At 45.8% G+C, this 15622-nt stretch overlaps 1 protein-coding gene across 2 annotated transcripts in view; it reads right to left on the bottom strand.

The window, feature by feature from the left end:
• LOC120943303 (mucin-17-like) overlaps positions 1 to 8600 on the bottom strand; it is an 82341-nt gene extending 73741 nt beyond the window's left edge. The window contains exon 1 of one of the 2 annotated variants that reach the window (XM_040356522.1): positions 8342 to 8600. In XM_040356522.1, the coding sequence (XP_040212456.1) occupies positions 8342 to 8384 (43 nt within the window). In that variant the 5' untranslated portion in view covers positions 8385 to 8600. The remainder of the gene's footprint in view (positions 1 to 8341) is intronic. The other variant, XM_040356521.1, reaches the window with a different exon arrangement.
• Positions 8601 to 15622: the final 7022 nt, after the last annotated feature.

Below are 15622 nucleotides of genomic sequence, written 5' to 3'. Positions count from 1 at the left end.
CTGAAACCCATTTGCTGGGATTTATCTGCGGATGGATTCTATGGTGTGTACGGGGCCTATGAGAGAGCGTCTTGTAGCATCCTACACAAGTCGGTCCGACTTTGAAAATGCTCCCTGTACTACTTTTGGTCCTACATTGATCCTACTTCAGGCCCATTGAATATCATTGAAGTCGGACCAAAGTAGTATCCTGTTCATGCAAGTAGGATGGATGTAGGACCAATGTAGGATAAATGTAGGACCAATGTAGCAGAGTAAAGTAGGATGAAAGTAGTGTAGTAGTGTGAACCCAGCCTTAGGCAGTGAAACTGATCAAATCACCTGTGCAACATAATGGAAAGCCCAAAAACATGACCTGTTGGGGGTACTTGAGTACTGGAGTTGGGAAACATTCATCTAAAGTACCTAATAAGCGATCCGCATTGAGGAGGCATTATGACACCTCCTTGATGCCTGTTTTAACCCCCAAAATAGATTGCATGCGGTTGCGGGGCATTTGTGATGTGCCCCCCATTCACTTGAATTGGTAGCAACAGAGGGGTTAATTTCTGTAACTGCAGCAAGGAAATATCCCCATCCACTGCCATTACAGCTTAAAGGGAAGCGGTTGGGGGTGCTAAAAACATGGCTCAACAGCAGTTCATTTTCAATGCCCCCTAACTGTAAGTCTAAATGAGACCTTAGGACTCTTTCACACTGGTGGCCACGGGGCGGTAACAACAGGCAGCTGAGCTGTGGTTTCACCACCCCATTCTCCACTTGTTGGCATTTTAACAGTACAGCCTGACAGGGCTGTACACATTGTGAACCAATACCAGAATTGCAAGTGCCTTATTAAGGCTCTGATAGGTCCTCTTCTCTGAGTGCAGACACGGGTGGAGCTATTCTCAGCTCCAAATACTGATACAAAATTAACAAAAGGTCCTATATGCCACAAATCACTACAAAATCCTGTGTATAGAGTGTGAAACAGCCTCAGCCTAGGCTCCAACCAGGCCACACACACCCCAACGCGTTTCGTCCCACTCCCGGGGCTTAGCCATGGGGGGCTAAATCCTGTAGGCGGAGCGAAACACATTGGAGGTGTGGCCTGGTTGGAGCCCAGACTGAGGCTCTATACACAGGATCTTGTAGTGATATGTGGTGTTATAGGACCTTTTTTTCTTCTGTATAGGGCTGTACACATGCTATGCCCACAATTCTTGGCACTTTTAATTTGGGCTGCAGAGTTTGACAAGCAGCACTGCCTATCAAACTTGCCCATTGTGATCAATGGTGGCCGCACTGCAACTGCAAGCTACGTGATTGGCTTTCAGTTGTGGCACGGCCCCACAATGAAAAATTGGCATTAGGCAATAAAAAATTTAAATAGAAGGTGTTAGTAGCGCCCCCTTAACGCCTGACAGCTGCTGCTATACCACCCTCTGAAAAACAATGCCTGGTGGATTCCATTTCAGAGAGCGGTATAGCGGCAGCTGTCATGGTAAGCTGGTAGATGTTACCAACCCAAAAGCATGGTTAGGGCATCATGAAGAATCAACCTTACCTCTCCCCCGCTCAGACGTCTAGTTTACAGTGGTGGCTGGTGCAAAAAACAGCACCAGGCAGGCAGACGAGAAGGCGACGAGAAGCCAATTGGGTCTCAGGACCCGCTTTCTGATTGGCCGGGAGGAAAATCAGGTAGACAAAAGAAAATATTAATTCGCTATTGTCACACAACTGTGGGGTGCTTTGCGCCCAGAGCCCACCCTTTTTTGAAGCCAATTAGAGCCTCTGGCTTCTAAAAAAAAATTCCAATGGAATCTATGCGTCCGGCGCCCTGCATGTAGATTAGGGGGCCGGACGCATGGATTAGGAGGGCGACGCCCCCTATGGACGGACCGCCACTGCTAGTATACATGGGCCCCCTACTTTCTACGGGCCCTTGTGCACAGTCTGCCACCCCTGACTCTGAACTCTTTAAGCCACGCCAAGCAGATGGCTAACACCCTTGACTCTGAACTAGCCAGGATGTGTCAGTTCATGTCCAGCCATGAACGGCTTCGCTCCATAGCAGCTGGAGTTCTTTGGGACTAATTGATTGCCTGATTAACAGAGCGCAGAAAACACAGTGACACATTCAATTACCGCGTCTAGATACAACACCACCCCCTCGAGTTGGCTTCCCGGCGCTATCACAGGGAAGATTGCACAAGCTGCAGTCTGGAGGCGGGAAATACTGTCAGGCAATCGGTATGGACACACGTCATTGGTTGGTGGTCACCGGGATCTGAGAAAAACGCAGGTTGCAGTTTTGAGAGCGGCATCAATAAAAGAAGAGGCGGACAAAATTATTCTACAACCCCAAAGTCCAAACCAAGGACTGATATCTATGCATTGTGGGACCCATAGGTGTGCATTAGGATGCGCACCCCAAAACTCAAACACAGAGCCAGTGGCTATTGGTGTACACATGCCATGGCTGCGATGCTTCACAGCCATGGCAGAAATTATAAAAAGCAAATGTGAACAAGTCCTCGTCCTACATTTTTTATCAGCCCTGTTGGGGGGCTTTGGTGAAATATCAGGGGTCTAAACAGACCTCTGAAGTCTTACATTTAGGCTCACACTGTGTGCGGAGCGGCTCATAGCAGGGGTCCGGTCCGAATCAGGTCCAAACTCAGCCCGAAATTTTTCGCTGAAATGGACCAGAAGACGCACAGGACTCCTCTGCAATTCACACCAGAGCTGCTCTGAAGATGTGTGACCCGTCTCCTTAGAGAGCCGGTCACAATCTCCTGACATGCGAATTGAATAGGGGTGGGGGACCCACATGCAATTCACAATACCGTGTTTCCTTGAAAATAAGACCTAGCGTTATTTTCCAGGAAGGCTACAATATAAGCCCTACCCCGAAAATAAGCCCTAGTTTAAAATGCTTGTAAAATCCTATAATCCACTCTATTATAGTAGTTATATAATGTACAATGTGTGTGTTTCTGTAATATAAGTGCGGGGAAGAGAGATCCGGCAGGTCACAGAAGTGAAGAGCGGCGCTATAACGAAGGTATTTGGCACAACTATATTACAGAAACGCACACATTGTACATGATATACTACTGTATGATTAAAGTGATTGTAAAGGCTTTTTTTTCTTTTATAAAAATAACAAACATGTTATACTTCCCTGCTCTGTAGGAGTGGATTTGCACAGAGCAGCCCAGATCTTCCTCTTCTTGGGTCCCTCATCAGCTCTCCTGGTCCCTCCCTCCTGTTCAGTGCCCCCACAGCAAGCAGCTTGCTATGGGGGCACCCGAGCCGAGTCACAGCTCTGTGTATCCATTCAGACACAGAGCCCCAACCCAGGTCCCGCCTCCTCTCTCCCGATTGGCTAGCTGACTTTGATTGACAGTAGCGGGAGCCAATGGCGCTGCTGCTGTGCCCCAGCCAATCAGGAATGAGAATTTGGACGGCTGAGACACTCGTGGACATCAGGTAAGTGTTATGGGGAGAGGGGGGGGAATGAGGAGGGTTGCTGCACACAGAAGGCTTTTTATCTTAATGCATAAAGATAAAAAAAACTTTCGCCTTGAGCCCAGGTTCGCACTGAGCTGCGGGAATGAAGCTGTGCAGGTTCAGCTGAACTCGCGATTTCACTCCAGCGTGTCAGTCCCCATTTTGGCCGCGATTACAGAGACATCTGTGCGGGTTTCTGCACAGATGTAAATCGCAGCTCGAAATCGCAAAAAGTAGTACAGAAACGACTTTTTGAAATCAGTGCAGCGCCGCACATGCAGCGTCGCACCAATTTGGAAGGTGCCATGGCCAGGAATTAGCACTGATTTGACAAGTGAAATCGCACCAGTGTGAACCAGGACTTACAACCACTTTAATATTTGTTTTACCCTTATGCGTCAAGGAGTTAAATCCCCCCTATCCTTTAGACCCCTTTCACACTGGAGGCGTTTTTCCGCAGTGTTAGCGCTAAAAATAGCACCTGTAAAGCGCCTGAAAACGGCTGTCACACTGATGCGCTGCGCTGACAGTACGTTAAAAAAAAAAGTCCTTTGGGGTGGCGCGAGAGCGGTGTAAACACCACTCCTCCAATGCCCCTGCTCATTGAAATGAATTGGCGCTAAACAGGCGCTATTAACCCTTTATTCAGCCGCTAGCGGGGGTTAAAAGCACCCCAATAGCAGCCAAAAAGCACAGCTAAAACGACGGTAAAGCACCGCTAAAACTAGCAGCGCTTTACCGCTAACGCAGCAGGCGGCTTAGTGTGAACGGACTCTTAGGCTCTGTTCACACCTAGGCGTATATACGCCTGAAGCGCGACGCCGCAGCAGCCCCTAAGACGCTGGAGGGATGATTTTACATTGCCCTCTATGGAGATGGTTCACATCTCCACGCCGTATGCCGTACGCCTGAAAACAAGTCCCGGACCTTTTTTTCAGGCGGCTTTCGGCGTTCGGCATAGGAGATGTGGACCTGGGGGTAAGCTGCATTCACAATCGCAGCGTTTTGTCGCCGCAAATCGCGGTACAAAACGCCGCAATTTGTCGCCGCATTTCGCGGGACAAAACGCCGCGATTAGGTACGCCAAGGTGTGAATGCAGCCTTACAGCCAAGGAAGCTGCTTCTGTTTGATTTTCAATTGCCTCGGTGCTGCACATGTGATCAGTTATGACATGAGACATTTTCGGGTTTGACAGTTTGGTTGAGGACACAAGCAAATTTGATTCCTGGAATCCCGGGATTCCAGGAACGTAACTGTTTTTTTGAAAGCGTTAAATTGATGGGTTTAGTTCTGCTTTATAATTTACTGCTGTTCAGGGGCTCTGGGCTTCAGCAAACTGGCATTTTCCAGGAAGAAGAAACAGGAGCAATGCCGGAGGCAATTTACAACACACACTAATTAGGGTATTATAAATATTAACGTGGGATGCATGTTCCTTGCTAAAGAACATTTATTTTTTATCAAGTTATTATGGGTAAAGTTCCGCTTTAAAATAGATGTTACCCAATCACTAAAATCACAAATCAGAGCCGGGTCACACTGGGGCGACTCAGCCACCTGACAAGTCGCGTCCCGTTCTACTCAATAGAACCGTTCTAATAGGAGTGACGCAAGTCGCTCCGACTTAGAAAAAGGTTCTTGTACGACTTCGGGGGCGACTTGCATTGACTTCTATACAGAAGTCATTTTGCAAGTCGCCTCTGAAGTTGTCTTCAGGACGCCTTGCTGAGTCGCCCCTGAAGTCGTGCCGCCCCAGTGTGAACCGGCTCTAAGCGTTACCATGCTAAGACTAGTGTCAATATTTTGAAATCCTCAGCTGTTATTAAAATAAAGCCGGTGATCCTGCCATGAAGATTAGTGTGCAGGCACTTCCTGTTATAGGGTGACAACACTCTGCCCATTATCTAACTGAGCTCCTGGGTTGTCACTTTATACCATGGGCTTCCAATGGAGGCTGTTTCCACACACATTACTCTGGCATGGTTCACGATTGTCAACTGATTGTCTCTGAGAAATGTTAATGGGAACTGATCGCAAGTGGGCTGCAGGAGATCAGGTATTTAGCAGTTTATATTTACTAAAACGATTGCATTTCCATGTTCTGTGTACTGTGGGAGACCAGATATAGTGAATGCAGGGTCCTGGGTTTAGTAACACTTTAAGCATGCACATCTGCGCATGTTGTAAAAGCGTGCAAAATCACACGCGTTTCCAAAATGTACGCCGCGTTGGGGCGTCATTCATTGTTAATGGGACCTCAAATGTGGCAAGTAAATGGGCATTTTGCCATGTGAAAAAACAGGCAACAAATGCGGTAAAAAGTGCAAACCTAAATACGGCAAAAGAGCTTCTTGAGCTACTTTTCTGCGTTTATCGCATGTAGGGTAAGCCATTGACATGAATCGGCTGCTCTATGCAACATGCGCAAAAAAACAAATTTTTTTAATGTGCTGTGTGAACGGGGCCTTGATGTCAGTCGTCTATAAAGCACAGCGGTTCAGAGCAAATGCCAAAAGCTCATTCCCAGCCTGGGAAAAATGGCACACCAGAGGAAGTGGCTGCAAACAGGCTGCCTGGGATCTGCAATACTAAGATGCAACAAGGCGTGAAAAAAAATTAAAATAAAGGTGACAACTACATTTTTTAATTTGTCATTTGTTGAGGACACACAGCAGGTCGCATCAAACCCCAAGCTCATCCATCGTACCAAGAAAACAGTACCAGGAAAGCCATGCAACCATCACCAGAGGAAGTGGCTGCAAATGGGCTGCAGAAGATCAGAAGGTATGACATGTAACAAAGCATGGAAAAAAAAGTTAAATATGTATTTTATGGTCAGTTGTCTATAAGACACAGCGCTTCACCCAGTTCCGGGACAAGTTCATCCAGCACACAGGGCAAAGATGCCAATCCCACCCTGGCGAAGCAGCCATCACCAGACAAAGTGGCTGCAAAAAAGCTGCAGAAGATCAGCAGCAAATGCAACAGCAGAACATGCAACAAAGCCGAAAGAAAAAGGTGAAATGTGTATTTGAGTTGCCTATAACACACCAAGGTTCAGACCAACCCCCCAGCTCATCAATAGCACCGTGACACCCACCCATGGAAAGGCCAGACACCCATCACTGAAGGAAGTAGCTGTATACAGGCTGCAGGAGATCCACACCACTAAGGCTGGCCATACATTATACAATTTTCTTTTAGATTTACCATAACCATATAATATGAGGTCAAATCCTAAACACTTTCAGTTTGTATCCAATCAGGCAGTCCCTTGTATTACATAGTTGATGGTAAATCTAAAGGAAATTGTATAAGAAAATTGTAACAAAGCAATAAAAACTAAAAACAAAAAAAAGTCTGTATTTTGCTCTGTGATGTATAACACAGAGCACTTCTCACCTAGTCCCCAACTCACCCATAATACCAACACACCCACCCTGGGTAATGCCAAGCACCCATCGCACACCCACCCTGGGAAATGGCAGGTACCCATCACACACACACACTGGAAAATGGCAGGCACCCATCATACACTCACCCTGGGTAATGCCAGGTACCCATTACACCCCCAGTTGGGAAACGGCCGCCACCCATCAAACACCCACCCTGTGAAATGCCAGGCACCCATCACACACCCCCCTGGGTAATGCCAGGCACCCATCACACCCCCAGTTGGGAAATGCCAGGCACCCATCAAACACCCACTCTGGGTAATGCCAGGCACCCATCACACACCCACTCTGGGTAATACCAGGCACCCATCACACACCCACCCTGGGAAATGGCAGGTACCCATCACACACCCCACCCTGGGAAATGCCAGGCATCCATCACACACCCGAGCCTGGGAAATGCCAGGCACCCATCACACACCCACTCTGGGTAAAGCCAGGCACCCATCACACACCCACCCTGGTAAATGCCAGGCACCCATCATACCCCCAGTTGGGAAATGCCAGGCATCCATCACACACCCGACCCTGGGAAATGCCAGGCACCCATCACACACCCACTCTGGGTAAAGCCAGGCACCCATCACACACCCACCCTGGTAAATGCCAGGCACCCATCATACCCCCAGTTGGGAAATGCCAGGCACCCATCACCCCCCCCCCCCCCTGGGAAATGCCAGGCACCCATCACACACCCACCCTGGGAAATGCCAGTTACCCATCATCCACCCACCCTGGGAAATGCCCAGCACCCACCAGTGAAGGAAGTGGCTGCAAAGAGAATGCAGGAAATCATGGCATGTAAACAACATTTAAAAAAGGAGAAAATTGTATTTTATTGCCAGTTGTTGGTTTGTTTATTGTCAGAAGTCTAAAAACACACCAAACACCCCTCCCCCCCCCCCATTTCCATCCATAGCACCAAGACACCCCCCCTGGGAGATCACATGCAACTATCACTGGGGGGGGGGGGTTAAGTGGCTGCAAAGAGGTTGCAGAAGATCAGCAGCTGGGACATAAAACAAAGCCCCCCCCCTCCAAAAAAAAAAAGGGGGGGGTGACAATGATTGTATATGAGAAATGTCCCCCATCCAGGCTCTGTAATGAAATGCTGCACATTGGAGATCAGACAGGAATCTATGCAGAGACAGATCTCAACACATCAAAGGGGGGGGGGGGGCTTGAAGTCTGATGAAAATCAGGGATCCCCCCCCCAAATAAAAATCGGATCCGTGTGTGATCTCCATACAATGTCATCCCGGCTCCCCCCATCCATTCATCCCGGGGGGGTCGGAGTCTCCATATGCATGGAGTGGGGGTTGTGCACCGGATCATCCCTCCATGCCATGCAATGCACCATTCTCTCGGTATGACCTTGTGGGCTACTTACCGGCCCCTGGAAGCAGCAAGAGCAGCAGAAGGAAGCGGATCATCCTGGGGCCATGGAGCTCAGAGGCGGGCTGCTTGGTTGCCTGTGATCCGGGCACAGGTAAGGGGCGCTGGGCACTCAGATCTCCTCCTCCCGCCCAGTATTGGGGGGCAGAGGGGGCGGAGCCCGGCTACACATGTTCAGGGCACCCCGATGATGCCAGCTGTGTGCTCTGCCCGTGTCACATCATCCACAGTACTACTGTCACTTGTAGATCCCAAATCTCCTCCCCCAAAACCTGGAGGAGGGGGCTCCATCCATACACCACCCCCCACTGCTGCATCTGGGGGCCACACCACCCTCACCGGATAATCAGATCCTTCTGGATCTACACGATCCCTAATAAATCCCAACCGGACGCACGCCGAGCGATAAAACTCCACGACCGATGTCTGCTGCGACAAAACCTTCCAATCGGACGCACGCCGAGCGATAAAACTCCACGACCGATGTCTGCTGCGACAAAACCATCCAACCGCACGCACGCCGAGCGATAACTCAACGACCGATGTCTGCTGCGACAAAACCAATCAATCGGAAGCACGCCGAGCGATAAAACTCAACGACCGATGTCTGCTGCGACAAAACCATCCGACCGGACGCACGCCGAGCGATAAAACTCCACGACCGATGTCTGCTGCGACAAAACCATCCGACCGGACGCACGCCGAGCGATAAAACTCCACGACTGATGTCTGCTGCGACAAAACCATCCGATCGGACGCACGCCGAGCGAGAAAACTCAACGACCGATGTCTGCTGCGACAAAACCATCCAATCGGACGCACGCCGAGCGATAAAACTCAACGATCGATGTCTGCTGCGACAAAACCATCCGATCGGACGCACGCCGAGCGATAAAACTCAACGACCAATGTCTGCTGCGACAAAACCATCCAACCGGACGCACGCCGAGCGATAAAACTCAACGACCAATGTCTGCTGCGACAAAACCATCCGATCGGACGCACGCCGAGCGATAAAACTCAACGACCAATGTCTGCTGCGACAAAACCATCCAACCGGACGCACGCCGAGCGATAAAACTCAACGACCAATGTCTGCTGCGACAAAACCATCCGATCGGACGCACGCCGAGCGAGAAAACTCAACGACCGATGTCTGCTGCGACAAAACCATCCAATCGGACGCACGCCGAGCGATAAAACTCAACGATCGATGTCTGCTGCGACAAAGCCATCCGATCGGACGCACGCCGAGCGAGAAAACTCAACGACCGATGTCTGCTGCGACAAAACCATCCGATCGGACAGCGAGCGAGCCAGGGGAAAAATGGCAGATAAAAAGTAAAAAAAAAAAAAAGGCGCACTTGTCATTTTTCGTCTTCCGTACACACTTTGATCGATGATCGATTTATTTTCCGATCAATCTCTTCCGATAGCAATAATCAATTATAGTTGACAATCTTTTCAATCGATACGGCACACACAGGGAAGTGGATTTTGATCGATAGATTAGATACGATCATAACGTACGATCATAAAAGATTGATCTCACCATGCAGTCTCATAATTTGATCGATAGATTAGATACGATCATTACTGATTGATCTCACGTGTAGTCTTAGAATCTGATCGATAGATTAGATACGATCATTACGGATTGATCTCACCATATAGCCTTATTATCTGATAGATTACATACGATCATAACGTACGATCATTACTGATTGATCTCACCATATAGCCTTATTATCTGATAGATTACATACGATCATAACGTACGATCATTACGGATTGATCTCACCATATAGCCTTATTATCTGATAGATTACATACGATCATAACGTACGATCATTACTGATTGATCTCACCATATAGCCTTATTATCTGATAGATTACATACGATCATAACGTACGATCATTACGGATTGATCTCACCATATAGCCTTATTATCTGATAGATTACATACGATCATAACGTACGATCATTACTGATTGATCTCACTATGTAGTTTTATAATCTGATTGATACGATCATAAATTATTGATTTCACCATATAGTTTTATATTCTGATCGATAGATTAGATACGATCATAAATGATCGATTTCACCATATAGGTGTAGATTCAGGTAGGGTGCGCGTAACTCTATGCGGGCGTAGCGTATCCTATTTACGTTACGCCCCTGCAACTTTGACAGGCAAGTGCAGGATTCACAAAGCACTTGCTCCGTAAGTTGCGGCGGCGTAGCGTAAATTGGCCGGCGTAAGCCCGCCTAATTCAAATGTGTAAGATGTGGGCGTATTTTATGTAAAATCATCGTGACCCCATGTAAATGACGCTTTTTACGAACGGTGCATGCGCCGTCCGTGAAAGTATCCCTGTGCGCATGCTCCAAATTAACCCGCAAAAAGCCAATGCTTTCGACGTGAACGTAAATTACGTCCAGCCCTATTCGCGAACGACTTACGCAAAAGACGTAATCGACGGAAAATACGACACTGGCCCGACGTCCATACTTAACATTGGCTGCGCAGAGGTAACTTTACGCCGGAAAAAGCCTTACGTAAACGGCGTATATGTACTGCGACGGCCGGGCGTACGTTCGTGAATAGGCGTATCTAGCTGATTTACATATTCTAGGCGTAAATCAGCGTACACGCCCCTAGCGGCTAGCGTAAATATGCAGTTAAGATATGACAGCATAGGAGACTTACGCCGGTCGTATCTTAGCAACATTTAAGCGTATCTCAGTTTGAGCATACGCTTAAAGTTGCGACGGCGCGGATTCGGACCTACGACGGCGTATCTACTGATACGCCCGTCGTAAGTCTTTCTGAATCCGGCCCACAGTCTTATAATCTGATAGATTAGATATGATCATTACTGATTGATCTCACCATGTAGTTTTATAATCTGATCGATAGATTAGATGCGATCATAAATGATTGATTTCACCATATAGATTTATAAACTGATCGATAGATAAGACACGATCATAACATAGATCATTACTGATTGATCTCACCATATAGTCTCATAATCTGATCAATCGATTAGATACAATCATAAATGATCGATTTCACATATAGTTTTATAATCTGATCGATAGATAAGACACGATCATAACATAGATCATTACTGATTGATCTCACCATGAAGTTTTATAACCCGATCGATAGATTAGATACGATAATAACGTACGATCACTACTGATTGATCTCACCATGTAGTTTCACTATCTGATCGATAGATTAGATACGATCTTTTAATCTGATCGATAGAAATACAAGCGTATTCAGGAATAAAGTATTGGTGGCCACACACACACTTCAGTTTTTTATTGTTGTGTGATTGCAGTGCGATTCGATCAATACGATCAAATAGCCAGAACAATTTAGAATCAATTTCAGTCGGATTCAATCAAATGTAGTTAATCATCCAGAGCAGAATACTAATCGATCGCTTTCCACCAATTAGCAGCACTGAGATCATTTGTTCAGGAATTCGATCGTATTTTGATAGATTTGATGTATAGATTACACGGTGGAAACAGAGATTCGATCAATAATTGATAGTTGTATTGGTGGCTGTACACACTTTGATCGATGATCAATTTCTTTTCTGAACAATCTCCACAATAAGGAATAATCATTTATATTTGACAACCTATTCAATCAATGCGACACACACAGGAAAGTGGATTTTGATCGATAGAGAAAAATACGATCATAACTTACGATTATAAATGATCGATCCCACCATGCAGTCTCATAATCCGATCAATAGAAATACAATCATATTCATGGATAAATTATTGGTGGGCACACACTTCAGTTTTTGGTGGTTGTGTGATCGCAGTGCGATTCGATCAATATGATTAAATAGCCATAACAATCTAGCGTCAATTTTAATCGGATTCAATCAAATATAATTAACCCTTTCACGCCGAGCGTACGCATATATGCGTCCTCGGCTTTCAGGGGTTGTACCGGGATGATGCCTGCAGCCGCAGGCATCATCCCGGTACCGTTGTTTAGAGCGGGCGATCGGCTTTCCAAACATAACAACCGATGCGGCTAAAAGCCGCTCGGTTGTTATGCCGGAGGAGCGGGAGGGGACATCCCCCCCCTCCCGCCGCCTCTCGCCGCTCTGACCGGGCCTCCCGTCCCACCGGGAGACCCGATCCACGATCCGGCGCCTCCAGCGTCTCGGCGCGCTCTGAAACAAAGCCGTAAACGGCTTTGATTCAGTGTGCGCATTGAAACCACGGAAGCGGCGTCATGACGTCACTTCCGGGTTTCTCGGCTGCCAATGGCGCCGGATTTAAAAAAGTACACAGTATTCAGAATCGCCGTTTTCGGCGATCTGAATACTTTGAAGTGCAAAGGAGGGCTCGGAGGTCTTTTAGACCCCGATCCCTCCATAAAGAGTACCTGTCACCACCTATTGCTGTCACAAGGGATGTTTACATTCCTTGTGACAGCAATAAAAGTGATCAAAATGTAAAAAAAAAAAAAAAAAAATGTAATATTAGAAAAAATAAATAAATAAATAAGAAAACAAAAAAAAAATTTTTTAAAGCGCCCCCCTCCCCGCGAGCTTGCGCAGCAAAGAAAGCGCATACGGAAGTCGCGCCCGCATATGAAAACGGTGTTCAAATAACACATGTGAGGTATCGCCGCGATCGTAAGAGCGAGAGCAATAATTATAGCACTAGGCCTACTCTGTAACTCTAACCTGGTAACCGTAAAAAAAGTTTAAAGCGTCGCCTATGGAGATTTTTAGTTACCGTAGTTTGTCGCCATTCCACGAGTGCGTGCAATTATAAAGCGTGTCATGCTTGGTATCTATTTACTCGGCATAACATCATCTTTCACATTATGCAAAAAAATTGGGCTAATTTTACTTTTTCATTTTTTTAAAATTCATGAAAGTAAATTTTTCCCAAAAAGTTGTGTTTAAAACACCGCCGCACAAATACCGTATGACATAAAATATTGCAACAATCGCCATTTTATTCTCTAGATTCTCTGCTAAAAATATATATATAATGTTTGGGGGTTCTAAGTAATTTTCTAGCCAAAAATATGGATTTTAACTTGTAAACACCAAATGTCATACATAGGCATAGGCATGAAAGGGTTAATCAGCCAGGGCCGGATACTATCGATCGCTTTGCACCAATTAGCAGCACCGAAACACTTTGTTCAGGAATACGATCGTATTTTGATTGATTCTGTTTTTAGATTACATGGTGGAAACAGAGATGCGATCAATAATTGATAATCATAATGGTGGTTATACACACTTCGATAAATGAATGATTTATTTTCTGATCAATCTCTTTTCCGATAGGAATAATCAATTATAGTCGACAACCTATTTAATCAATACGACACACACGGGGACGTAGATTTTGATCGATAGATCAGATACGATCATAATGTACGATCATAACTGATTGATCCCACCATGTAGTCTCATAATCTGATCGATAGATAAGATACGATCATAGGGCCAGATCCATAAAGCGCAGCGCTTCTTTACGGCCGGCGTAGTGTATCTCAGATACACTACGCCGCTGTAACTTACAGCGTATTTCCCGTATTCTCAAAGAATTTGCGCCGTAAGTTACGGCGGCGTAGTGTAACTGTTGGCGTAAGGGCGCGCAATTCAAATGGATGTGATGGGGGCGTGTTTTATGGTAATACGTCTTGACCCGACGTAAATGACGTTTTTTTCTGAACGGCGCATGCGCCGTCCGTGGGGGTATCCCAGTGCGCGTGCTCGAAATTAACCCGCAACAAGCCAATGCTTACGACGTGAACGTCATTCTACGCAAAGCCCTATTCGCGAACGACTTACGCAAACGACGTAAAATGTTCAAAATTCAACACGGGAACGACGTCCATACTTAACATAGGATATGCCTCATTAAGCAGGGGTAACTATACGCCGAAAAAAGCCTTACGGAAACGACGTAAAAAAATGCGCCGGACGTACGTTCGTGGATCGCCGTATCGAGCTAATTTGCATACACGACGCGGAAATCGACGGAAACGCCACCTAGCGGCCAGCTTAAATATGCACCTTAGATCCGACGGCGTACTAAGACGTACGCCAGTCGGATCTAGCCCAGCTTCAGGCGTATCTTGTTTTGTGGATACAAAACAAAGATACGCCGGAGCAAAATAGAAGTTACGCGGCGTATCAATAGATAGGCCAGCGTAACTCCTTTGTGGATCTGGTCCATAATGTACGATCATAACTGATTGATCCCACCATGTAGTCTCATAATCTGATCAAAGGAAATACAATCATATTCATGGATAAAGTATTGGTGACCACACACACACTTCAGGTTTTTATTTTTATTTTGTGCAATTCGATCAATACGATCAAATAGCCATAACAATTTAGAGTCAATTTCCAGCAGATTCAATCAAACGTAGTCAATCAGCCAGGGCAGAATACTAATCGATCGCTTTGCACCAATTAGCAGCACTGAGATACTTTGTTTAGGAATTCGATCGTATTTTGATAGATTTGATGTATAGATTACACGGTGGAAACAGAGATTCGATCAATAATTGATAATCATAATGGTGCCTATAGACACTTCAATAAATGAATGATTTATTTTCTGATCAATCTCTTCGATAGGAATAATCAATTATAGTCAACAACCCAATCATCAATATGCCACACATGGGGAAGTGTATTTTGATCGATATTTGCGATAGATAAGATACAATCATAAATGATTGATCTCACCATGTAGTCTCATAATCCGATCGATAGAAATACAATCGTATTCATGAATAAAGTATTGGCGGGCACACACACATTTCAGTATTTTTATTTTGTTGTGTGATCGCAGTGCGATTCAATCAATACGATCAAATAGCCATAACAATTCAGAGTCAATTATAATCAAATTCAATTAAACGTAGCCAATCAGCCAGGGCAGGATACTATCGATCGCTTTGCACCAATTAGCAGCACTGAGATACTTTGTTCAGGAATACGATCGTATGTTGATAGATTCGATTTTCAGATTACACGGTGGAAACAGAGATGCGATCAATAATTGATAATCGTAAAGGTGGCTGTACAGTGGGGAAAATAATTATTTGATCCCTGCAGAAGTTTGCCAGTTTACAAAAAAAATGAGGAGTCTATAATTATTATTATAGTTTTTTTGTTTTGTATGATAGAAACAGAATATCAACCAAAAATCCAGAAAAAAAATAAAACACATAAAACAAATGTTATA

The sequence above is a fragment of the Rana temporaria genome, chromosome 6, assembly GCF_905171775.1.
Source record: "Rana temporaria chromosome 6, aRanTem1.1, whole genome shotgun sequence".
NCBI classification, from domain to species: Eukaryota; Metazoa; Chordata; class Amphibia; order Anura; family Ranidae; genus Rana; species Rana temporaria.
Note: the sequence above shows the minus strand (reverse complement) of the source record. Positions and strands in the feature narration are given on the sequence as shown.